This window comes from Sorex fumeus, unplaced genomic scaffold (assembly GCF_029834395.1).
Source record: "Sorex fumeus unplaced genomic scaffold, SorFum_2.1 ptg000037l, whole genome shotgun sequence".
NCBI lineage: Eukaryota > Metazoa > Chordata > Mammalia > Eulipotyphla > Soricidae > Sorex > Sorex fumeus.
The window spans coordinates 53,865,698-53,892,693 of NW_026606094.1; the positions used below are offsets into that span (position 1 = coordinate 53,865,698).

Consider the following 26,996-nt stretch of genomic DNA (forward strand, 5'->3'; position numbering starts at 1 on the left):
CCTGACCTTCAGGGCAAGATAGTGATTCTGAGTACCAACCCAGTCCCCACTGCACGCCACTGCTGTGGTCACCTGGATGTCCTGGGCCTGGGGCTGGGCAAGCTCTCACTTTTTTTTGTATAATACATTCTAGGTCCATTATTATTGCTGCAAATGACAGAATTCATCTTTTATTGGTTGCATAATAATCTATGATATGTATGTATAAATATGCATATAAGAATATACTTACACATTATTTCATATATATCACATCTTTTCCCACTCATTTCTTGATGGGTTTTATGCTGACTTCACTGAACATAGGAGTGCAGAAGTCTCTTCAGGCAGGTTCATCAGGGAGCCGGGGAGCGTGTCCCTGTCCCACACTCCACACTTTTCTGCAGACCCCACCACCGGGCAGCCAGAGACGACTTTGTGGAACACCTGCCCTCCGGCCCTCCTGCCCACCTAGACGCAGGGCCGCCCTGCTCTACAGGTTCCTAGGTCAGGGTGTCCCTGGGACTGGCTAGGGGTATGGCCTTCACTGTAGAGGGCGTGGCCTCCTCAAAATGGGCGTGGCCTTCTGTGTGGCTGGAGGCTGCAGTTGTATATCCCACTCTCAGCACTCTGGACTCACATCCCAGCCTTTAACACCTAATTCTGTGGGAAAAGTCCTGGCTGCCTCAACCACAATATGACAATAATCCACTATTCCAATTCCAACAAAAGACCAATATGCAAGAAGCTGTACAAGCCCAATATAAAAGAGCACCTCCACCAATGTGTCACTAGATGCCTGCAATAAGCCACAGAATAATGTATGAGAGAAAGGACATATTCTAGAAGGGGAGAAGGGTGAACACCATCGAATGATTATTCAGAATCCTTTCCTGCAATAAGAGGGAACAGTGCTATTGAATTCCAAGGTTTTACCTCTAGACAACCACAACAACATGGGGCAACAGCGCAAATCTCCACTACAAGGAGCGGACAAAGAAAAGAGTCTCGAATCCTCAACAGGGGTTATCCACAAATATGTTGTCTCTGATAAATAATTCCAAGATAAAATGCTGAGGATGTTCAAGGAACTATTCAAAGAATCAATGGAGCAGTCATCGAGAAAATTAAAGAAATAAATGAAAGAAACAGTGGAACGGATAGTCGAGAAAATACTGGAAGAAATGAGAGCAGAAATAAAAAAGCTACAAAAAGAATTGTCACAAATAAAGGATTCAGTCAATGAAATTAAAAACTCAGTGGGTGCCCTCAGCAGTATAATGACTAGACAGAATCAGTGAGCTTGAAGATGAGCAACAGAAATCATATAGGCAACAACAAACAATGGGAAAAGACCTCAGAATAGCTCTAAGGTGAATTAGAGACATAGGGGATGATGCCAGGAGGAACATTAGAATCATTGGAGTACAAGAAGGACAGGAAGGCAACCCCAATGAAAAAGCCACAGTGAAAGAAAACACTGCTGAAAAGTTCCAGAGTTAAGGAATGCAGAAATCCAGATCCAAGGAGCCAGAAGGGTGCCAGCTAATCGAGACCCAAATAAAAACACTCCAAGGCATATCATAGATGCTGTGGATAGAGACACAATACTGCAAGCAGTAAGGTCAAAGAAGGAAATCACATACAAAGGTGCACCCCTTAGATTTGTAGCAGAACTGTCAGAGAAAACCCTCCAAGCCCGAAGAAAATGGTGAAATATAGAGAAAAAACTCAATTAAATGACGCCTCACCAAGAATACTTTATCCAGCTATCTCTCACTCAAACTTGATGGAACGATGCCCCATTTTATAGATAAACAACATCTTGGAAACTTCATAGACTCAAAACCAAACCTAAAAGAAGGATGAAAGGGGCTTCTATAATATAAGAAGGAAAACACTTATAAGTACAACCAACCCCTCCAGAAAGATGACAAAACCCCATGACAACAATCTCTCTCAATCTCAATGGTCAAAGTGCTCCAATCAAAATACACAGAGTGGCAAAATGGATCCAGAAACTGAAACCAACATTCTGTTGTCTATAAGAAATTCATCTGAACAGTCAGAGCAAACACGTACTCAACGTTAAATAATGGAAAACAATCGTGCAAGCAAACAGCTTCCTCAAAAAAACTGGGATGGCCATACTAGTATCAGACAATATAAATATCAGGTTGAAAAGGATTAAAAGGGACAGCAAAGACCATTTTCTATTCAGCAAGGGGTATGTAGAACAGTAAGAAGTCACATGCTTAAATGTATACTCACCTAATGAGAGACCAAATAAATACTTAAAACAGCTGCTAACATAATTTAAGGAGGGCATTGTTAGCAACACAATAATAGAGACTTCAACATCACCTATTACCTCTGGATAGATCAAGAAGAACAAAACTCAGCAGGAAACATTAGCTTTGAAGGATGAAATAGAAGAGAAGGCTAATAGACCTATACAGGGCTTTACACCCAAAAAGAAAGAATACACATTCCTTTCCAGTGCACACGGAACATTTTCCAAAATAGACGACATGCTAGGTCATAAAACATAACTCAATAGATTCAGGAAGACATAAATAGTATGAACAATCTTTTCAGATCACGATGCGATGAAGATAGAAGTTAATCACACAAAGACACCAAGAAACAAAGGATATTTGCCAAATACACATCTGACAAGGGGTTGATATCAAGGATATATAAAATACTGGTTGAACTCCACAAGAAGAAAACATCCAACCCCATAAAAAAATGGAGCGATGAAATGAACAGAAATTTTCTCAAAGAAGAAATCTGAATGGCAAAGAGGCACATGAGAAAATGCTCTGCATCATTAATCATCAGGGAGATGCAGATCAAAACCACAATGAGATATCATGTCACACCACAGAGACTGGCCCACATGCACAAGAACAAAAGCAACCAGTGTTGGCGTGGATGTGGCGAGAAAGAGATCCTCCTTCACTGCTGGTGGGAATGCTCACTGGTTCAACCCTTTTGGAAAACAGTATGGACAATTCTCAAAAAATTAGAAATTGAGCTCCCATTTGACCCAGCAATACCGCTCCTGGGAATATATCCCAGAGAGGCAAAAATGTATAGTCGAAGTGACATCTGCACTTGTTTGTTCATTGCAGCACTCTTTACAATAGCCAGAATTTGGAAAAAACTTGAGTGCCCAAGAACAGATGACTGGTTAAAGAAACTTTGGTACATCTACACAATGGAGTACTATGTAGAAAAGATGAAGTCATGAAATTTACATACAAGTGGTACTACATGGAAAGTATCATGCTAAGCAAAATGAGTCATAAAGAGAGGGATAGACATAGAAACATTGCATTCTTCTGGGGGACATAAAGTAACAAAATAGGAGATTAATACCCAAGAATAGCTGAGATCAATACCAGGAGGTTCACTCCATGGCTTAGAGGCCAGCCGGGCATGCTAGGGGAAGGGGCAGCTCAGATAGAGAAGGGAAAACCAAATAAAGGGAGTTTGGAGGATCCTCCCAGGATGGGAGATGCATGTTGAAAGTAGACTATGGACTGAACATGATTGCCACTCAATGCCTCTTTTGTAGACCACAACACCCAAAAGGAAAGAGAGAACAAAAGGGAATGCCTGCCATAGAGGCAGGGTGGGATGGGGAGGATAGGGTTGGGAGGGATACTAGGATCCATAGTGGTAGAAAATGGGCACTGGTGGAGGGATGGGTATTTGATCATTGTATAATTGAAACCCAAGCACAAAACTTTGTTAAGTCTACAACTGTACCTCATGGTGTTTTACTAATAAAAAAATAGTCAAAGCCATCTATGACAAACCATGGCAAGCATTATCCTCAATGGGGAAAAACTAAGGGCCTTTCCTCTAAGATTACAGACAAGACAAGGATGCCCACTATCACCCCTTCTGTTCAATATAGTACTGGGAGTACTTGCAATAGTGATTAGGCGAGAAAAAGACATTAAAGGCATCCACAGTAAAGGAAGAAATCAAGCTCTCACTATTCGCAGATGATATGATACTATACCTCGAGAATCCTAAGTCATCTACCAAGAAAATCCTAGAAACAATAGACTTGTATAGTAAAGTTTCAGGCTATAAAATTAATGCCCCAAAACCCATGGCCTTCCTATACACAAACAATGAGACAGAGAAATTAACATGAAAAAAATAATCCCGTCCACAATCATGCCATAGAAAATCAAATACCTCAGAATCAGCCTAAATGAAGAGGTAAAGTATCTCTACCATGAAAACTACAAAAAACTTCTCCATGAAATAAAAAAGGACACGAGGAAATAGAAACATATTCCCTGCTCATGGATAGGAAGAGTAAACATTGTCAAAATGGCAATACTCCCCAAAACATTACACAGATTCAATGCGATCTCTATAAGGATACCCATGAAATTCTTCAAAGAAATAGATGAAGCACTCCTGAAATTCATATGAAACAATAAACAACCACGAATAGCTAAAGCAATTTTTGGAAAACTGATGTGGGGAGGCATTACCCTCCGCAGCCTCAAACTCTACTACAAAGCAGTAATAAGTAAAACAGCATGGTACAGGAACAAAGGCAGGGCCACAGACCAATGTAACAGAATAGAATATCTGTACACACAACTCCAAATGCATAAACATCTAATCTTTGATAAGGTACCAAGAAATGTGAAGTGGAGCAAGAAAAGCATCTTCAACATATGGTGCTGGCATAACTAGACAACCACATGCAAAAAAAATGGGCTTAGCCCTCGAACTAAACTATGCACAAAAGTCAAATAAAAATGGATTAAAGATCTGAACATTAGGCCAAAATCCATAAGGTACACTGAAGACAAGGTCGACAAACCCTCCACGATATTGAGGCTAACAGTATCTTCAAAGACAACACTCTACTGACCAACCAGGTGGAAACAGATAAACAAATGGGACTATCCTAAATTAAGAAGCTTCTGCACCTCAAAAGATACAGTGGCCAGAATATAAAGACAATCTACAGAATGGAAATGATATTCACCCAATACCCATCTTATGAGGGTTGATATCAAGGATCTACAAAGCACTGGTTGAACTCCACAAGAAGAAAACATCCAACCCCATCAAAACATGGGGTGATAAAATGAACAGAAACTTTCTCAAAGAAGAAATCTGAGTGACTAAAAGGCACATGAGAAATTGCTCTACATCACTAATCTTCAGGGAGATGCAGATCAAAACAACAATGAGATATCATCTCACACCACAGAGACTGGCCCACATCCACAAGAACAAAATCAACTGGTGTTGACGCGGATGTGGCGAGAAAGGGTCTCTCCTTCACTGCTGGTGGGAATGTGGACTGGTTCAGCCCTCTTGGAAAACAGTATGGATGATTCTCAAAAATTTTCTTAAGTTATTCTCATAGAACTAGATACATTGATGCTGTTTTCATTTTTATTTCCCTAATAATAAGAGATAATTAAAATCCATATTTGTGCTCTTTTTGCACACTGTATACTTTCTATAAATAAGTGTTTATTTAGAACCTCTGTCATTTTATATTTGTGTCATTTACTTTTTTATTTTTGAATTTATTATGCTCTTTTGGATGAAAGTGGGTTTTAAGCCTCGCCTTGTATTGCTTGGATCCACTCTTGGCAATGCTCAGAGTGACTACACAGTGCTAAAGATCATACTCTTAGAAAGCACCTGCTCTAGCCCCTTGAGACATCTTCTGGCCCTGAAACTGATGAGTTTATATATTTTTAGATATTAAATATTTTCAGATGTATAGTCTGACTGTTTATTTTAGAGACACACTAAAATATTGAAACTGAGCAGTTCACTGCAGAGATCTCTCCAGAACCTAATTATGTAAAATGTTAGAATTCCAGGAGCGCATGGCAGCTCTTGCAGCCTTATGATATCTTCTACTATTCACAACAAGCAATAAAAAATAAATTGTCTAGCATTGCCTTTTCGGCAGATTTGAGTGGTGGCAAGAAAATTCCAAATAATAATGGTGGAACTGTCATTGAAATATTGAATGTAATCAAAGTAGAGAGAGAGTATTATGGAAATTGTCTACTACACAGGCAGGGAGAGGGTTGGAATGGGGGAGGTACTGGGAATTTTGGTGTTCAAAAATGTGAACTGGTGAAGGGATGGGGGTCACTGATCATTGTACGACCAAAATGCAAACATGAAAGCTTTGTAACTGTATCTCATGGTGATTCAATAAAAAATTAAATTAAATTAAAAAATCACTGTGAAAAGGTTTATAATTTGAATCAGTCACATTGTTTATTTTTTATTTTGCTTGCTTGCTTTTATAGTTGAATACTTAGAGATATTTCTAAGGATGGAGTCAAATAACTTATCACCTATTTTTCCTTCTATGTATTTTATGATTTCCAGTCTTACATTCAAATCTTTGATACTCCTTTATTTAGTTTTTGTGTATGGTATTAGTGGTTAATATGGTATTAGGTTAATATGGTTAATATGGTTAATATGGTATTAGGGGCTGGAGCGATAGCACAGCAGGTAGGGCGTTCGCCTTACAAGCGGCCAACATGGCCGACCCGAGTTCGATTCCTCCGCCCCTCTCGGAGAGCCCGGCAAGCTACCGAGAGTATTCGATATGCCAAACACAGTAACAACAAAGTCTCCAATGGAGACGTTACTGGGCCCGCTTGAGCAATTAGTGGTTTATTTTCTCCCTTGAATACATAGCTATACTTCTTGAAAAGGTATTAATTTCTAGTTGAATGTGTTGAAGAACTTACTAGGGACCTTTCTGTTCTAGGTTTTTGGCTTGAGGGAGAATATTTCCTGTTCCAATTTCTTTTCTGTAATACAATGAGACACAAGAGTATATATATAAGGCCTGAATTCAGAAGTCTACTTAGTCCTGTATTTAATACAATATCAGTACCTAAAAATATCTTCATAAAATATTTTTAAGTTTTTAATTATTTATAGGCCCTCCCATTAATCATCGATTTGCTCGAGCGGGCCCAGTAACGTCTCCATTGGAGACTTTGTTGTTACTGTGTCTGGCATATCGAATACGTCATGGGGAGCTTGCCAGGCTCTGCCGTGCGGGCGAGATACTCTCGGTAGCTTGCCGGGCTCTCCGAGAGGGGCGGAGGAATCGAACTCGGGTCGGCCATGTTGGCTGCGTGCAAGGCAAACGCCCTACCGCTGTGCTATCACTCCAGCCCGGTTAGTGCTATTTATTTCATTTTCACCAATGTCCTTCATAACTATATGACTTCTCTGTATAAGTCAAAGAAAATCAACCTATAGATAACTAATTGATTTTAAAACATTGTGAAAGTACTATAGGTTATACTGTGTAGAAGGATATTCCAACTCTTTCTCAGGTTTATTTTTAAAGTTCTTATATTATGAATAATATAACTTGAATATTTTTTATTCTTTAATTGGGATGCTGTTGTTGAACATTTATGTTATGAAGAAGAAAATTATGGAAAAGAGACTTTCACTCTCAATATAGCCCAGAATCAGAATATTTACTTCCAAATAAGTCATTTATAGGAAGCCTCTTAAATTATATGATAAACCTTCTCTCTAGTGACTTGACCTGCAATTTGAGAAATATTGGCATTGATATATGAAATATACAGATAATGCAAAAAAACTCATTTTACGAGATAGTTTCACCTTCTGACCCCATCAATCATATTATAAGATCTGTCAACAGGAAGCAAAATGCCTGGTTTAAATTTAACCCCATACCATTTATATTGCCACTATGAGGTAGTGTTAATGGCTAATATAAATGCCACTATGAAAACAGTCTAATAAGCCTCTATGTAGTAATACTAAACTATATTGCAAAAGTTTTCATTAAAAATATACACATACAGTTCTCAAACTTATTCTATTATACTTGGAATAAAATAATATTATTCTCTAATATCAGAGTTGCTATCTTAGCTTCTGCTTTTCTATTCTGTGGTCCTTTAATATTTTCATGAAGTTTTCTCCCTTGTTATTTAAATAAATTTAAAAATGGAAGAGCTGTAAACAAATTGAGAAGGAAATGTTTCATGTGTACTGTTATAAAATTCTAAATTACTTTGTCATATTTCTAACAAATATTTGTATGCCTTCTTATAATATCATACATTCAAATGATAGAAGAAAATATACATAAAGAAAATGTTCCATACAATAAGCTAAAAAATTATAAATTAATTTGTAATATTTCTAAAAAATATTTATAAAAATATCATGCATTTAAATCATAGACATGTTTAACAAAATAGATCTTTTCTCATGAAATTTATACTCAATAATTGAAGGAAAAAGATTGTACCTGTTTACTAATTATCAAATAACTATTATCTATGCTATGTTGGGAGTATAATTTCATAGTTCTCACAAAATGTATAATTTGGGGATCCAGTTTATCCATGTTCATTAGAAACAGCTCACCTGTCCAGAATAACTACTAACAATATCTGACGGGGAATTGCCATTTAGGTAGTAAGAATAGGAGGAGTAGAACATTTCAGGATAAAGCAGTATGCATAAAATCTGCAAGGTCGGAGAAAGTAAAGTATACTCAGGAGTTAAGAAAAACCCAAAGCAGTTTTCAAGAGGTAAACACATGAAACTGGAGAAGCAACAAAAGGTAAGACTCTTAGGAAAGGGCATCATTTTATGGACCACTAAAAATTACTGAAAGATTTTAATACAGAAATGTAAAAATATATAGTGCTAACACTGCCTGAGCACATGTGTTGCCCGCATCTCTACTCTTGAGATGTGTACTTTCATGTTTTCATGTCTAATGCTGGGATGTGAGTAGGGGCTCTCTCCGCCCTTAGAGAAGCTCAGGCTCCCTTCTGAGTAGGTTACTCTCTACTCTCTCTCACTTTCCCTCCCTTCTTCCCTTCAAAACCTCCAAATAAAAACTGTAATTTCAAAGAAAAAAATTGTAAAAAAAACTTAGATAGGTACTGGTTAGAGAATGAGGATAAGACTCTAGAATTATGCCTTTATTTGGGGATTAAATGTATAATGGATGGTAGAACACTTTGATTCAGTATTCCACTTATTCTGAAAAACAAAGTAAATGGGAAGATATATATTTTAGAATTGAAAATGTGCTCCTGAAACCAAACTGGAGCTTATTTCATTAGTAAGACTTTTAATTGCCATAACAGATTGTAAGACTTCTGGTAAGATGATTAGTTACAGGAAGATCTGAACAAGTATCTTAAGTCTTGCTGTATTCACAAATATAATGAAAAATAGTAGCATGAGGAAAGAATATATGCCTTAAGACATTGCTGGTATCATGTGAGCAATACAAGATTTTCCAGGCCTTAGTCTCAGGCTTAAATCATATTCTAAGTCCTAAGTCATGTAGATGTGCTCAGATATGTGGGGGCTGCACACATCATAAAAAGAGTATATAATCCCAGAAAAAGGACAATTTTTTAATCATTTGATTAAAAGCCCACTTTCATTGTACATGCTCTAGTTATCTTTGTGCATGTTCTAGTTATCTTTGTTTCTAATACTCTCACTGAATTATTTTACAATATCACTCATTCATTCTCTGTCCCAGCACCAAAGACACTCACAACTGCAGAGTCCTACTGTTGTCAGTGATTACTAAAGCTCACAACCCCACCAAGACTCTAGAGAAAGTGTGAGAAAAAAGAACTTATTCACACTGATGCATCAAGACTCTAGCCTGGAAAGGATTGCCGATAAAATAGAAATATGCAAGCTACCTAAGTAAAATTTCATCACAATAGTGCTAGCAATGCTCAGTGAAATGAAGAGCTAAATAGATGGGAGCTGCAGATGAAGAAAAGCATGAGGGAGGGTTTGCAAGAACTTTTTACAACAGTACTTACTGATAATCAATAGTTTGATTCTAATACTTCCATCTAGAATTCCTGTGACCTGAATAACAAAGCATTGGCACTCTAAGATAGATTTTAGAAATGAAATATTTTTACTTCTCTATAGGACTACATAATCAGATCAAAATTTCAGATATAATATTATCCATCATCCTGGAGCCAGAAAGATAGTACAGTGACTAGGGAACCAGCCTTGCATATGGCCTACCCAAGTTTAATCCCTGGTACCTTACATAGCCCCCTCGAACCCATGAGGAGTAATTCCTGAGCACCGAGCCAAAAGTAAGCCCTGACCACAACTGGGTTTGGCCCAACTTCTGCACCAAACAATTTTGTCCTAAATGATATTTTACATTTATATAAAGAATTTAAAACAGACTTAAAAGTTGAGAATTAACTTTTCTTTCTTTTTTAAAAAAATTTTTTATTAGCGAGACACCATGAGGTACAGTTGTAGACTTACAAATTTTTGTGCTTGGGTTTCAACTATCACCTAATCACCTAACTTCCCGTTAGTCGTCGATTTGCTCGAGCGGGCGCCAGTAACGTCTCCATTTGTCCCTGTCGCGAGCAAGTGTAGCCCAATGGCATCTGTTCGCTCTGGGAACATGAAGAGCCTCAAACCGATCGTTCATGATCTTGACGAAGAAGTCTGACCATCTGGTAAGTGGGCGGCCACGCGGTCTTTTGACATCCCGTGGAATCCAGTCGGTAACAGCTCTAGTCCAGCGGTCGTCTTTAAATCTCATTACGTGACCAGCCCATCTGATTTTTGACACCTTGGCAAATGAGACAGCGTCCCTGATCCTTGATCGTCGACGGATGTCTGAACTCTGGATTCTTTCTCTCACTTGAGTGAAACGTGATATTCCAAGCATAGCTCTTTCAATTCTTCTTTGGGAGACCTGAATAGCGTTCTCATCTTGTTTGCGTAGGGCCCAGGTCTCTGAGGCATATGTTAATGCAGGAAGAACAGTGGAATCAAAGAGATGTGCCCGGAGCCGGAGGTTCTTCGTCCTCTTAGCTATTTCTTCGACGTTCTTGAAGGCGTTCCAAGCCGCTCTCTTCCTCCTGCGCAGCTTGGGTGCCAGGTCATTTGTCATGTTGACCTCTCGACCTAGGTACACATAGCTGTTGCATTCGGAGATGGTCCTTCCATTGAGAGCGAATGGGGCGTCAGGAACAAGGCTGTTTCTCATAAACATTGTCTTCGTAAGATTCAGCTGTAGTCCTACCTTTCCACACTCACGGTCAAAGTCGGCCAGCATTTGTGCCGCTTGGCTGATGTTTGGTGTTATTAAAACAATGTCATCAGCAAAGCGGAGGTGGTGTAGTTGCCGACCATCTATCTTCACTCCCATTCCTTCCCATTCCAGTCGTCGCATGATGTTCTTGAGGGTGGCACCTGAAGGTTTCAACTATACAATGATCAAATACCCATCCCTTCACCAGTGCCCATTTCCCACCACCACAAATCCCAGTATCCCCCCCACCCCCACCCCCCTCATCCCGCCCTGCCTCTGTGGCAGGGCATTCCCCTATAATTAAAATCACATGCAAACTACCTTAACAATAGTTAAGTATCATATATTGTTCATAAATATGTATCTTCATTTTAATGCCACAGTTAAGACATGATAAATATCATTGATTAATACTTATAGAGTTTCGTCTCTGTTACTGTTTTGACAATACTATTGTCTCTTTGAATCTATATTTGTCATATAAACAGTACAAAATAGATGTATTTCAACACTATAGAAGTATCTGACAATTTTAATTAAAAATAAGTTAAAGAGTTATATGGGCAATCTGCCTAAAGTAAACATGAATACATTAATTTCAGTAAGATAATCTAATTTTAACATTTTAGCACTGATATTTTTCAAAGTGAATTTAGATGAGTGACTTTTTATCTAGGTTATGAATAAAATCTGTATTCCAAAAAAGATGTTAACATCCTAATCCTCATTACCTCTGGAAGTACATTTTCTGAAAATACAATCTTTATGAAGTAATTAAATTTGTATGACGTCATTACACTGAACTTTAATCTAATATGATTGATGTCCTTGATAAAAGGTAGACTTTGGACACAGAAATAGAAACAAATCCAGGAAAAATAACACAAAGACACACAGGGAAAAATGTCATGAGAAGCTAGAAGACTAAAATGATGTGTCTACTATAAGAGGCAAGGATGCCCTAGGTTACAAGAATTCTACTGGCTCAGCCCCAGTAGAAAAGGTAAGGAAAATTCATTCCCTAGAGCTTTCAGAGGGAGCCTGGTCTTGCCAACACCTAGGTTTCAGATTTCTGGCCTCCAGAACTGTGTGAAAAAATAAATTGTCGTATTATTTCATTTGTGGTACTTGATTATAGCAGTTCAATTATTAGATAAGACTTTTTTTACATGAAGGTTTATTTTCTACTCTGTTCAGTCTTCTTTCTTAAATTTTCTCAATTTGAGTTCATTCATACTTTTTTACAAGGATGTTCATCCCTATAGAAATTACATGGAATAGGAATCTATAACACCAAGTCATATTATTAAATTGTAGATATGACTAATATTCTGTAAAATAAGAATTTTGTATTATGTAGAAAATTGTACACATTATTTTAGAGAAAATGCTCAGGCAATTTTGGGCTTTTATTAAATTAGAATAATTTATATTGGGATTTGTCCAAATAAAAAGAACATCTGTGTTCTTGTATACCTTGCAATAGAAGAATATCTTAATGTTAATATTGGATCATATGCAACACTTGTGATGAAAGACTGACTAAACCACATCTTACATATACTGTAACCACAGTATATAAATGTATTATATATTGTTTACAACCAAAGACTAGGAGTTACAAACTAACAAAAAAATCAATTGATATTTATTCTTTATAGCTTTATATTATAATTAAGAAACACTTATTTCATCCTTATTCAGATCTAAGGAAGCATATTCAATCTTCAAGCCACAATTCTTAGGCTATTCTTTCATATGATACATATAATATACTTACATAATATTGTAAGGATGATGAATAAATATATTACTTCTTTTCTACCCAAAATTACCTTTACTGCTTTCTTTGTGAACTTCTTTTTTACCTTTGGTTTCAAACTAAGAGATTTTTCTCTGCCCATACTTTCAGAAGTCTGGCAGTCATATCCTCGTTACACCTCTGCCTCTGTGTACGCTCATCAATTAGCCCTGCTCTAGACTCATAATTAAATTTCAAGAAAGATCAATAGATATACCAGATATAACCTCCTTGGCGATCTTGGGAGGGAATGAACCAACTTTCTGCCCTGCCAAAGCCCTGGCAGCCACACTCACATTCTACCATCACTGTCATGTAAGTTCATTGCCCAGTTAAATATTCTGGATTTTCTGGAACGTTATCTCCAAACTCTCTAATGCTAACTTCCCAGAATGAACACACCAGAATGGGGGAGAATGTAATGTAGAAGCAAACTAAAGTCAACTGACAAAAATATTAACTCAGAAGGATCAACTAGCAACAACAGTTTAGTATATCCTCAGACAAAGACTTAACATTGCCATAGCAAGATACAATTTTAACAAATTTTCTTTTTTATCGTGTCATTAGTCATTTTGCAGAAACAAGAAATATAAAAGAAATTCTTTTGGGCTTGCTTTGGGGGCAGTAGTAGTTGGAAAAATGAAAACAATGATGGAGTAAAGTTGAGAGCGGTGGGATTGTTGTTGGAACATTAAATGTCTAAAGCAAATACATCATGAACAACTTTGTAAACCACCATACTTAGATAATAATTTAAAAAACCAGCATAAAAAAGCAATGCAGAATAAAAATAAAGGAGAAAAACTATAGTTTTAAAGTAGAGCAAATGATGTCAATAAACATCTGAAAAAAAATAAAAGAAATTTTTCTTTGATTTCTTTCTGTGCACTGACTTAATTCCATTTTAAATTTCTTGAATAAATTATCCTTTAGATGAAAGGTAATGTTTGTAAAATAATTTGCTACATAATATTAAAGCAATTATGCCATGGAAAACCATAATTTCACAGCTCCAAAAGGAGAGGGGGAAGTAAGTTCAAATGATTTAGGTGGAGGCAAATTAAAACAAATTGAGAAAAAAAAAAAGCAAACCCATGCAGGCATGTACAATACCAATCAATGATAGACTTGGATACTCAGAATCACAGATCCAGGTAAGATGGACACATAGTGGGGCACTATAATATATAAATTTCTAATTCATCATTAATTATATTTTTACCAAAATGCAAAGCTGTAAGATAATCTGATAATTCAAAAGTGTATCTCTCCAGCCCTAATGTTCATTCTTAAATATGTAATCAATTACCACCTCCAATTTTATTCACCTGGATATCTATAAACTTCTAGAGAATTCTTTACCCAGGCTTTGTGTCCTTATAAAACAATCTAACAATCTCCCCTTAAATGTGAGCAAGATTTGAGACTTTTGAATACAACAAAAATGATGGAATATCATTTTAATAATGATCAGTTACATCAATCAATGTTGTATTCACATTATAATCAACGTTGTACTCACATTATAAAAAACTCAGTCCTGCTGGCTGGACTGCTTTAGAGTCTTCACCTTGTTTTTGCTTATTTTAAAGAAGCAGAATTTCATGAATCCTTAAGCTGTCAAAGAAAGAAGACCTGCAATAACCTGAGTGGTTTTGGAAACAAATCTTTCCCTAGTGAATCCTCCAGTGAGAACCCAGCTGACTGACTGATACCTAGTTTGAGGACTTGCAGAGAGCCCGACTAAACCAGCCTGATATGGTTGGTTTGGAGGGCAACACCCAGCTATGCTAGGGCTTACTCCTGGCTCTGAGCTCAGGGATCATAGCTGGAGAGGCTCAGGGTGATGGGGATCAAACCCCAGTGGGCTACTTGAAAGGCAACTGCCATACCCACTGTAATATCTCTCTGATCCCAATAGGTGTGTGGTTTTAAGTCATTTTTGGTCATTTTTTGAAAGAATAGAACATAAGTTCAAGAAACTAATGGCATGATCTGGGGGCAGACATAACTCAATGGACTTTGTAGTTCCATCTTCAACATAAGATGGTCCTCCAAGCACTTTCAGGAACGACTCTCCTACTCCCAACATCACACTGGAAGTAGTCCCTGAGCACCACAGAGTAAAGCCTCCCAAACAAACTTAAAAGAATGCAAAAGGCATATTCACGCAACTACATCCTGTCTGGAATAGAGTATTGATCCCCCTGCAAAACAAATTTGCATCTCATCTAGTGTTTCCTATCAAAAGTAAAGTCCCCCACCCCCTACATGCATCAAACTAATCAAGTAAAACACCTTGGAACCATTCATTATAGCTTTCTTCTTCCCTGCATAAAATTTCCACTAGACACTGATTATCCCAAACAGGAATATTTATAATTGTTTGTTGTCATCTACCATAACCCTAATCCAAGGAACAATAATAGCCTCTGCTTCAATTCTTGACTCTCTAAAGTGTATTTCATACACACCCAGGGAGACCCTTTAATATATAAATTCTTTACAAACTGCTGGCTGTTAAACATTCTAAACATTCCCATTACACTTTGAACAAAACTCAAAGCATTCATTTTGACTTGGGGGGTCCGGATGAAATGGCCTATCTCATTTCTTACCTCTCTTTCCATTGTTTTCTCCAGTCATACTAGCCTTTTTGGCTGTTCTTATACCCTCCAACTCCCTACTGGGGTCCATTAATTTGTTGTTCTTCTGATCTGAAATGATCTTTCCTAAAATGACACTCACAGCTAACTTCTCATTAACTCAAACTTTTCCCTGCATATTTTCTCCTCGTATTTTTATATGAATTGTCAACATAAGGTAGAAAATAGTGTAACTTCCATTTTTCTTCTCCTTCCTTATTATTATGGCAATATTAAGACTATTTTCATTTATTTATGAACTTATATATCACCTCTGAGTGTCTCCTGCCCCTGCACCTGGCTGTCCTCACCAGGGCCCCTTGGATGGGGGCTGGTTGAGTTTCCCTCCCCGCCCCGACCAGAGCTCCGGCAGCCGAAGACCTCCAGAACCAGCCACCACCATGCTGACACCACTGTCCACATGCATGAAGGTACTGGCAGAGGAACAAAGGCATGCAGGTCCCGGGGCTGAGATCTCCAAGCCTGCTCAGATCGGGGCTGAGCATCCTCCACCCAGATCCTCCATCTTCCAGTAGGCAGGGGTCACACCCACCAACTGGCCCCCTGGCGCCGTGTAATCCCATCAACAGCCAAGACCCAGAGACTATAAAACCCAGCTCCCAGAAGCACACGGCCGCATTTGCGGCCTCGCAACATCTCATTACCTCATTCTTACTTTAGACAAACTGGCAGGCTACTGAATGTAACCTGCCCACACGGCAGAGTCTGGCAAACTCCCCGTGGCGTACCCAATATGCCAAATACCAGTAACAATGATGGGTCTCATTCTCCTAACCCTGAAAGGGCCTTGAATATGACACTTTAAAATCTCAGGGCTAGGACGAAGAAGACATTACTGGGGCCTGCTCAAGGCAATCGATGAACAACAGGATGTTTCTGATCGTGATATATCACCTCTGTGTACAATAATTTACAGAATTTATAAATTCTATTATTATAAATTCTAAATACTTGTTTTGTTCATTTCCATGTTATAGAGCACAATATGGCACAAAGTAAGCTGCTGATCCATTTGATAAAAACTTGCTACTGAAAACTCTTTAAAATAATTCCTGAAAAGATTATTTTTCTTGATTTTAAAATGCAGGTTATCATTAAAAACATGAGGGTGTACTGCAAAATTTCATTTAACAGTGCTAACTAGCAAGAATATTATGTGTTTTAAACTTTTTGCATTGTTTTGAGAAATTATCTAAGTGAATTATCCTACAGAAATAATGAGTGCCAAACTGCTGCTGTCAGATACATTATCAGTATTTCAAAGTCCCCATTATGTATTTCATGCAAAAAAATAAAGGCTAGAGTGAAAAAAAGGTAAATAATTTGTTCTCAAAATATTTTAACAGTGATTATAAGATTAAGGTCTGTAAAGTCATCTGACAGAGGTCAGAAATGTTCATGGGAGATGTGCTTGAAGTAACTCAATCCATCATACTGCCACTGAATGACAGTCTCAGACAAGAATAAATACCGAGGAACTGCAAGTGAATTTTCTCACTAACAATTCTTGTCAATTTGCTAAATATTGTGTTTGACCCATTTTGTCTCATATGTTCCAGATGTTAGAATTTTTTAAAGTTGCTTTTTTATATTATTCATGTTTTATAAAATTGATATTTGCAAACAGTACTATTATGTTAATAAATTGAGTCCAATAATCCTTGCCTCTGTTTTCTTAGATAATGTTTGGCTTCTAAAGGAATTGGTAGCATAGATGATTGATAACAGAATACACAACCTTTCACCTCCAAATCACCAGTTTGAACCCAACCTAGTTGAGCAATGAGAGACATTTGTCTCAATAGGCAGCTCATCAGATGTTTGCATGAAATGAATAGGTAGTCTCTATTTGTCTACTGGACCTGAAATAATAGTTACAGGCAATGAGGAAGATATTGTTCTGTAAGAGTTTAGATTATCATTATACTACTCTTCTTTTTTCAAAGTTAATATATTAGTATTCATTTCTAACTATAATTTTATTTCTGAGTCAAGTTTATATTATGTCCAATGTTTTAAGCATTAATTATCAAAAAGTAATTAATTATAATTTAAATGAAGTATAGTAAAAAACTAAATATGTATACTAAAGTTTGCCTTATTTTCATTTGTTGAAAGTTGAGATGTAACCTCTGGGGTAATTTTAATATTTAAGCTCATGTAACAATTAATTAGTTTAAAGTAAACTCATAGATATGTTCTTAATACATTTAAAAAATTAAAACATTAGATTTCCTTCTACTAGATTTGTATGAAAATTATTCAACAGAAGAGTCAACCGAACTGTTCTTTTGCTTGAACTAATAATAGATTTTTTTCTTCTTCTTTCTTTCCCTTACCATCCTTCTTCCCTCCTGTCCTGTAAGTAGCAATGAAGAAAAGGTAATTCTTGATAAATAAAAGGGTTTCTCTTGAGGAAACAGTTGTTTCAGGCTCAGGATTCAGCATAGAATCAATCTTAGCTGAGGAGCAGGGGGAGGAAAACGGGATTTACCAGTCACTTTTTCTAAGGTTGTTACCTCCAGGGCTTACCATTCTTGCTGATGTTGTTTTCTGACTTGTAGTTTTCTAATGTTTCTCTCTGAATCGATTATTGCCTTTAGAAGTAATTTCATGGCTTTTGGAGTACTATAGCTTTATCTCTCTAACCTTCACAGTACTGTGAAAGATTGGTCTCATTTCTAGTTAATTCTGATTCTTCTTTGAGGTTATTCTTTACTCTCCAAGGGAATTATCAGGTATCGTTTTATTAGTCTTACACATCATGCCACCTCTGGGGAATTTGTACTGACTAATTCATCTTTCCTGACATTTGCCAAAATAAATGGTGGCCAGAACACTAGTTTTATTTCTGTGAACTTATTTTATTGCTTGCTACCTTTCACAGCATACAGCAGTCATAATGACCAAATGGACAAGAATTTTCTTTTCCCAACATCATCTATAATGGGTAAGTTTTTTAAAAAAAATTTTAAGTTATTTATGATGATTTGTTACATTCAATATTCCAACACTAACCCCACCACGATTGCACCTTCCCACATCAGTTTTTAAATTATTTGTCGCAAAACCTTTTAAGAATAGCTCAACCCAACCTCTCAATTTCATTTTATTTTTTGTGCGTGTTCTTAAGAAAAGATTTTTATTTATTCACACATATAAAAGGTTGAGCTGTGTTTGGTTTTAGGCAGAGAATGGTATAGAGATAATGTGATGTCTTCAATACCTCTCCTTCCCTTGGTTTCACTTCCTCAGTGTGGACATCATTTTTAGATTCTTACAGGTGATAATTCCCAGAAGCTTTAAGATTACATTTTGCTGTCTTTGGTAGGTTGGCAGTGCCACTAATACGTAATTTAATTTTTTCCCTAACAGTTGCAGTGCAAAGTCCTAGAATTGTTATTTATTGTCCTGATATGGGATTCAATTCCATTTTCCAAGTAGAAGGAAGGAATTCACTGCTTGGTCAGACTGAGGAAACTGAATCTGACAACAGAAAAAACACAATCCAAAGATTTATAATGAAATAAGGACAAAGACAGTTGCCCCAATTTGGCCTTATATCAGAAGGAGGAATGCTATAAGACCCAATAACAGCACTTACTTATTGAGCAATCTATTGAAAATTTTTTAAAATGTTTCTATTCAGTGTAGAAAATAAGCTATTTAACAGCACTCATTAAAACCATCCTTGTAAATTTACTCAAGGAAACAGTATGAAACAAATCTTTTAATCTTAGGAGGTTGTGCATAGGGCAAATGAATAGAAGTAACCTTTTTTTTTTCTTTTTGTTTTTGCTTTTTGGGTCACACCGGCAATGCTCAGGGGTTACTCCTAGATCTGCACTCAAGAATTACTCCTAGCATTGCTCATATGGAATGCCAGGGATCGAATTCAGGTTGACCACGTACAAGGTAAAGGCCTTACCCACTGTACTATCACTCTGGTCCCAGAAATAACCTGCTTTAATTTGTCAAGAGGAGATGTTTTCTTCAAAAAAAGAAAAAATGGGAAAGACTGCTGATGAGGCAGAATTCTGGATGTAGTAGAACATGGGAGAAAGAAGAAAAAGTTCAGATCTGCCATGAGACAATGGTTCTGCCACTATAAGTGAACTGTCATTTTTTGCTTATTCCTCAGACAGCACTGGTGACACTTCGTTGACGAAGGTAACCTACATTTAAATATTCAACCACCAATTTCTAAGATACTGAGTGAGCTCAAACACATACCCATGTAAACATCTGTCAGTTATTATATAGTCCCTTTACTGGCATAACCAATCAATAGTTCAGACCTATCATATAATTGTTAAGTGTTCAGTGAATAACTTGGAATTCAGTCCTTAATAATCTTCAACTTTACATAAATAATTTACTGGATAATTGGATATATATCAGCCGCTATTCATTCATCTTTAATTATAAATAATAGTATATCCTTGGTCCCATGACAATACTTTGAAGACCAGATGCCATCACTTTATCTAATGCAGGATTCAAGAAATCATTACTACTATTATTAAGCACTCTGTATATTTTTTTAAAATTTTCTTATTGAATTGCTGTGAGACAGACCCTTACAAAGCTGATCATGATTAGGTTTCAGTGATACAGTGTTTCAACATCCATCTTAATCCAATCTTTTAAATCTGGCATATTCATTTCTTCTTACATATGTTTGCAAGCCTGCCAGGTTATCAAATATAATCTGCTCACACTGCAGAGTCTGGCAAACTCCCCGTGGCGTACCCAATATGCCAAATACCAGTAACAATGATGGGTCTCATTATCCTAATCCTGAAAGAGCCTTGAATATGGCACTTTTGAAAATCTCAGGGATAGGGCGAAGGAGACATTACTGGTACCCGCTGGAGGCAATCGATGAACAACAGGATGATCGTAATTGTGATAGTTGCAAGAGGCAATAGGAGGAAAAACGTAATAAACAGTGTCTTCATTCAGATCCCAACTCTGCACATGACCTCATACGACTTACATGTCTTCTAAACCTCAGTTAAAACTATGAAATATATGAACCAATTTTTGAAGTTGGGTAATGGTTTAAAACAATGTGGTCCTGTTAAGATAAAATGTAAGTCCAATTGTGAAACACTAGTTTAGCTAATTATATCTTACCTTCCATTTATTAACACATAACCAGAAGAAAATGTAAAAATATATTAGTTTTATTAAAGATATGTATTATTGTGAAATTAACATAGATTAAAAGACACTATAATTACAAACAATTACAAAATTTGAACCAACTTAGTAGAAACATGTGATTTTTCATCCAAAACTCAAGTCTTTAGAGATTAAACTATTACCTTGTCTTTATCAATTTTTTCCAAACCTGAAACTAAATTAACAAAGGAGAAAGAACAAATCTTTCCTTAAAAGAATTATAAAAACTAAATATATAAATAAGAGATCTGTAAGAAAATCACTTACAACAAAATAGTAGTAACTGCTGAAGACAAGATTCACTGACTTATGTTAAAAATTCATATAAAAATCTTTAAGAAAAAAGAATAAGTTATATTGCATTAAATACTCACCCAGGAATGTAACAATTATTATGATTACTTAAAACTGTCATATTCCTTTCCTCCACAAAATTGAACTCAATTATTCTATTCCTTAGTGTTGAGAATTAGTAACTCAGTTACTGAGACACCAGGCTATGTAGTCAAAAGTAATGACTTCACTGTGGAAAAAGTCAGTAGATACAATATCAAACAAGTGATCAAGGCTAAGGTTACCAGATAACATATGCCATGGTATCAGGGTACCATGTGCCTCAGATAGGCTGTAGGAGAAGGGTACTTTTTTTTAAAATGTGATATTCACCACAGGACCTCAGCATAATCATGAGGGGAAAATATCAGTTATATTCAAATTGAAAGACATGTAACAAAACACCTAAAACACAATCCTCAAAATTCCCAAGGTCTTGGAAATGAAGAAAATACCGAGACAATGGCACAAACTGGAGGAAATTCAAAAGACATGTTGCCTAAAGACACTGAACTTCTGAATTAGATCCAGAACAGTGTCATTGACCAAAGACTGGAACAAAATCTGTGTTGATGTTCTTATAAGTGCTAAGTAAATTTTTTAATGTTTCATATATGTATTAATCATTATAATCCCCCAACATAATACATCAACATGTTTTCATGCATTTAGAGGGGAAGTATTTCCTAGTTCAGTGGAAAACTGTGTGATGGCTTCTGGAAGACCTTCATTTTAAGCAGCTTTATGAGTGAAACATTTTGTTTAGATGTCTGGACTTTCTTTTTTCAGTTTGCTGTAATCTGCATTCACTGCAAAACACTTGTATTGATCATTTGGATCCAGTTTGTTCCAGGGCTCTGTGTTATTCTTTCTGTCCCAACTTACATCGGGATTGAACAAGGCCAGGCAGGTGACATACAGCACTGCACCAGTACCTCCAGCTCTAATAAAGACGAAGAGGGAAATCAAGATCAGATGCTTCTTAGCCTGAGTGAAAATCATGTGCAGCATGGTTGTGGCAGAGGCCTCAAACCGGGGAGGAGGAGAAGGGCAAAAGCGCAAGGTCCGGGTTAAGTACGCTCTGCACCGAAATTGTGTGGACAACCAAAGTTCAGCGCTAAGTAGTATTTTAAGTGACTTAGCAGAAAGGATTGGGGCTGCTTTGCCTTGCCCTACTTCTCTTATTCTCAGATTCAAAATAAAGGGACAGTATGTGATCTCAATTTGTGACCATGAATTCTTTCACGGTCACGGTCCTCCCGTTGTTCATAGATTTGCTCCAGCAGGCCCAGTAACATTGTGAGACTTGTTACTGTGTTTGGCATATTGAATATGTCACGAGTAGCTTGCAAGGCTTTGTCATCCAGATGAGATACTCTCGGTAGCTTGCCAGGCTCTCCGAGAGGGGCAGAGGAATTGAACCCAGCTCGGCCGGGCCGGCTGTGTGCAAGGCAAACGCCCTACCGCTGTGCTATCGCTTCAGCCCCATGAAGTTATGAAATTTACATGCAAGTGGTACTACATGGAAAGTATCATGTTAAGCGAAATGAGTCAGAAAGAGCAGGATAGACACAGAAAGATTGCATTCATCTGGGGAACATAAAGCAACAAAATGGAAGACTAACACCCAGGAATGGCTGAGCTTAGTACCAGGAATTTTGCTCCATGACTTGGAGGCCAGTCACACGTGCTAGGGGAAAAGGAAGCTCAGATAGAGAAGAGACCACCAACTAAAGGGTGTTGTGAGGATCTTCCCAGGGTGGGAAAAGCATGCTGACCAAACATGATTGCCACTCAATGCCTCTCTTGCAAAACACAGTACCCAAAAGAAGAGAGAGAGAACAAGGGGGAATGCCCTGCCACAGAGGCAGGGTGGGATGGGGGGGATGGGGGGTGGGAGGGATGCTGGGACCCGTGGTGGTGGAGGATGGGCACTGGTGGAGGTATGGGTACTTGATCATTGCATAACTGAAACCCAAGCACAAAAATTTATAAGTCTAAAAAAAAAAAACTTTAAATAAAACAATCACAAGAAGATGAGCCTCTACAATATTTTAGGCCTTTATGAAGAATCTTTCAGATTAAAAGTATACTAATAAACTTAATATGAATAAAGTTATGGAGATATAACTATTCCTTTAAAAATGTTACAAATTATGAATAGAAAGACTTAATTGAGTTCCATATGCAAAGTAAAGAGCCATAAAGATTTGAACTTTATAATTTTGTTGCTGTGTAATGTATATGGTAAAAAAATTAGGCAAAATCAAGATAAAATAGTATATAATAATATACTCTTATATGATAATTCCTGACAAAGTGATAATTTGCCTCCACAATAAAAATTCAATAAAGTTAAAAAACAAACTCTTGAAAAATACATTTGTTTCATTATCATTGAATCTATTAGAGAAAGAATTTTGTGCTCCGTATCGAAAGAAAAACAGCCCAAATATTAATAAAATATTCAGATTTGTGCTAATTTCTTAATTGAAATGGAATCATAAAAGAACAAAATATACTTCATGCGCTAGACAAAGAAAATTGTTAACTATGTCTTCACATTTTAGTAATAAAAAGTCTCTGGACACTTAGACAAATTATGTCTCTTTAGGAAGCTTACCCAAAGATTCATAAAGACTGCCTGATTGACCTCATTTTTATATGTTTTGTTTTTTATGTATGCTAAAAAACATGTTATCTTTGTTTGTTTGTTTGTTTATTGCGTAAACCCCACCAATGCTCAGGACTTACTCCTGGCTCTGCACTTAGGAATTACTCCTGGTGGTACTTGAGGGACCACATGGGATGCCTGGGATAGAATCTAGGTTGGCAATGTGCAAGGCAAGAGCCATACCATTTGTACTATCAATCCAGCCCCCAAAACGATATTTATTAATGAGTAACTTTAAAATTAAATTAGAACTTGATCCCATTCTTAATCTCATCTTCAAATTTACTCATGACTTCAGCAAAACATTGCTAATAATTGCTCCACATTGAAACCTCCAGCTTGAGAACAGGATACTTGAGAACAGGGTCTCTCTACTCCAGGTACCTGAATACCTACACTTACCTCCCTCTTACCCTCCCTCCCTTCCTCTCTAGATCCTTCCTACCTCTTAAAGTTTGTAGCCATCTACCAACTTCTCCATATTTGCTCCATGCCATGACTTTGACATTTATCCCTTGACTGTTTCTATTAGTTTGTTCTGAGTTTTATTTGAGGGGTACTTTGTTGTTGTTCTTGTTGTTCTTGTTGGTGCTTTTATTGAGCCAGTCTGCGGTGCCCAGGAATTATTACTGGCACTGTGCTCAGGGGACTGTATGAAGTGCCAGGAATCGAACCTGAGTCAGCCTTGTGCAAGGCAAGTGCACTACCCGCTACTCTCCAGTCAATAATTCTGCTTTTGATTTTACATATAAGCAGCTTATTTATTCATTTATTTATTTATTCCACTTTACTTTTCTTCACAGTTCACCCACATTTTTTCAAATAGAAATATTTTCTTCTTCTAATTGCTGTACAATATTCCTATGTGTACATTTGTAGGGAGGGGATGCGAGGAAGGGAGGGGGGAGAGAGGGAGGGAGAGAGAGATCTCCATATCTTCATATATCGTTTTTAGTCAGTCATTGGTGAACTTAGATTGTTTCAATATATTTTTATTGTAGATAATGAGTTAATGTATGCCTCAATGGAGTGCAATTGTCTATTCAATATAACATTTTCATTTAATTTTATATAGTCCCAGAAGAAGAACTGCTAACTTGTACAGTAGTTTAATTTCAAATTATTTTGAGGAAATTCCTACTGTTTTCCCATGGTGGCTTTACCAATTTAAGATTCGCTAAACAGTGCCAAAGGGTTTTCTATCCTTGCCAACACTTTAAACTGCATATCTTTTTTGATGAGCACCATACCAACAGGTGGTGGTTGATATTTAATTGTGGTTTGACTTGTTTTACCCTGATGGTGACATATATAGTGCATCATTTGGCTATTTGCATGTCTTCTTTAGAGGAAAAGACCTCTATTGGTCCTTTTCTTTGTAAAGCAGTTTATATTTTGCAGCTAAGTACTATAAGTTTTTCTTCATTTTTAATGTTAGTATATTATTACTTTATATATTGGGGGCTAGAGCGATAGCACAGCGGGTAGGGAGTTTGCCTTGCACGCAGCTAACATGGCCAACCAGAGTTCGATTCCTCTGCCCCTCTTGGAGAGGCCGGTAAGCTACTGAGAGTATCTCCCCTGCACAGCAGAGCCTGGCAAGCTACCTGTGATGTATTTGATATGTAAAACACAGTAACAAGTCTCACAATGTTACTGGGCCCACTCGAGCAAATTGATGAACAACAGGAGGACAGTGACAGTGATATTAGCACATTATCACATAATCTCTGCCGTGTGGGCGGAATACTCTCGGTAGCTTGCCAGGCTTTCCGAGAGGGATAGAGGCTTTTGTGGCGACCTCTAATTGCCCTTGTAGGTGTTACCATATTTGAACCCTATCAAATATGGTACAGCAATTCTGGAAGATGGGTGTGTAGTGTCTTATAATGTGGTTGGTGGGAGCAAGCAGAGAATCTCTGTCCCTGGGTCCGTTGAGCCTGGAGTCCAAGGCCTCAGAGTTCCGCTTATCTTGTTCTGTGGGGCTTCAGTCATGCGTGTCTCGGTCGGAGCAGCCATACGAGTCCTGAAAGTGTCCTGGAGTGTGGCGGCGGCTGGGTAGTAGAGGTAGTGATGTGTCCGTTGTATATTCAATATGCCAAAACCAGTAATTACAATGGGTCTCATTCCGAACGGGATCGGACCACCGTCTCCTTTGTGCAAAATTCTACTTCACAGAGCTAGGGGGAGAAAGGGCTGTAAAGTTTAAAAAGAGAACTCCCAGAACGACCACCAACTGGGAGCTCTTTGGCACTATTGCGGCAACATGGGAAGATACCATTGTTGACAACATTGACGAGGAATATGATCGAATGGTTCAGCACCTCCATGATTGTGTGAGGAATGCCAAGAGAGAGATAGCCACAAAAAAAGGCCTGTCTTCGAAAACTCTTGAGCTTATTCGCCAATGTGGTTTGGCGCATGCCTCAGGCAACCTCAAGTGAACGTGGAGCTCGCAAAGCAGTGCAGAGATGAGATGAAGGAAGACTTCAAAAAGAGAAGAGCAGAAGTGCTGGTTGATGCGGCAGAAGCCAGGAAAAGTATTCGTAACGCCCGCCTGTCCTTCGCCAACTACAAGACCAAGATGACTGCCCTCCGACATCCTGATGGATCTATCACATCTTCCAGAAGGGCAATGGAGAAAATTATCCAAGACTTCTACTCAAATATCTTTGATAGCCATGTCCACCTGCCGACTTACCAAATTCCATAGGATGGATATGTCATTCCCAATGTTCTCCCTTCTGAAATCCGACACGCCATTTCGTCAGCAAAAAAATGAACAGCACCCGGCCCAGACAAGGTCAGACCTGAACATCTGAAGAACCTGCCGTCAGTACTCATCAATACGCTGGCTCGACTCTTCACACGCTACCTGTCTGAATGCAAAGTTCCATCCCAATGGAAAACCAGCAGGACTGTACTACTGTACAAGAAGGGAGACATCCATGACATTGGCAACTATTGCCCTATCTGCCTACTGTCTGTCTTCTACAAGTTGTTCACTCGAGTCATCCGAAACAGGATTGGCAGAACACTAGATGAAGGACAACCATGCGAGCAAGCCGGGTTCCGCAAAGGATTCAGCACCATCAACCACATCCACACGATAACCAAGCTCATTGAGGTTTCTAGGGAGTTCAAGATGCCGCTGTCTAACGTTCATTGATTTAAAGAAGACCTTTGATTCTGTTGAGACGGAAGCAG

At 37.7% G+C, this 26,996-nt stretch overlaps 1 protein-coding gene across 1 annotated transcript; it reads right to left on the reverse strand.

Moving 5' to 3' along the window:
* Positions 1–21,781: 21,781 nt before the first annotated feature.
* Positions 21,782–22,210, reverse strand: LOC130027698 (cytochrome c oxidase subunit NDUFA4-like). The gene has a single exon (XM_056118552.1). The coding sequence runs from the start codon at positions 22,124–22,126 to the stop codon at positions 21,878–21,880; it is 249 nt and encodes an 82-aa protein (XP_055974527.1). The 5' UTR covers positions 22,127–22,210; the 3' UTR covers positions 21,782–21,877.
* Positions 22,211–26,996: the final 4,786 nt, after the last annotated feature.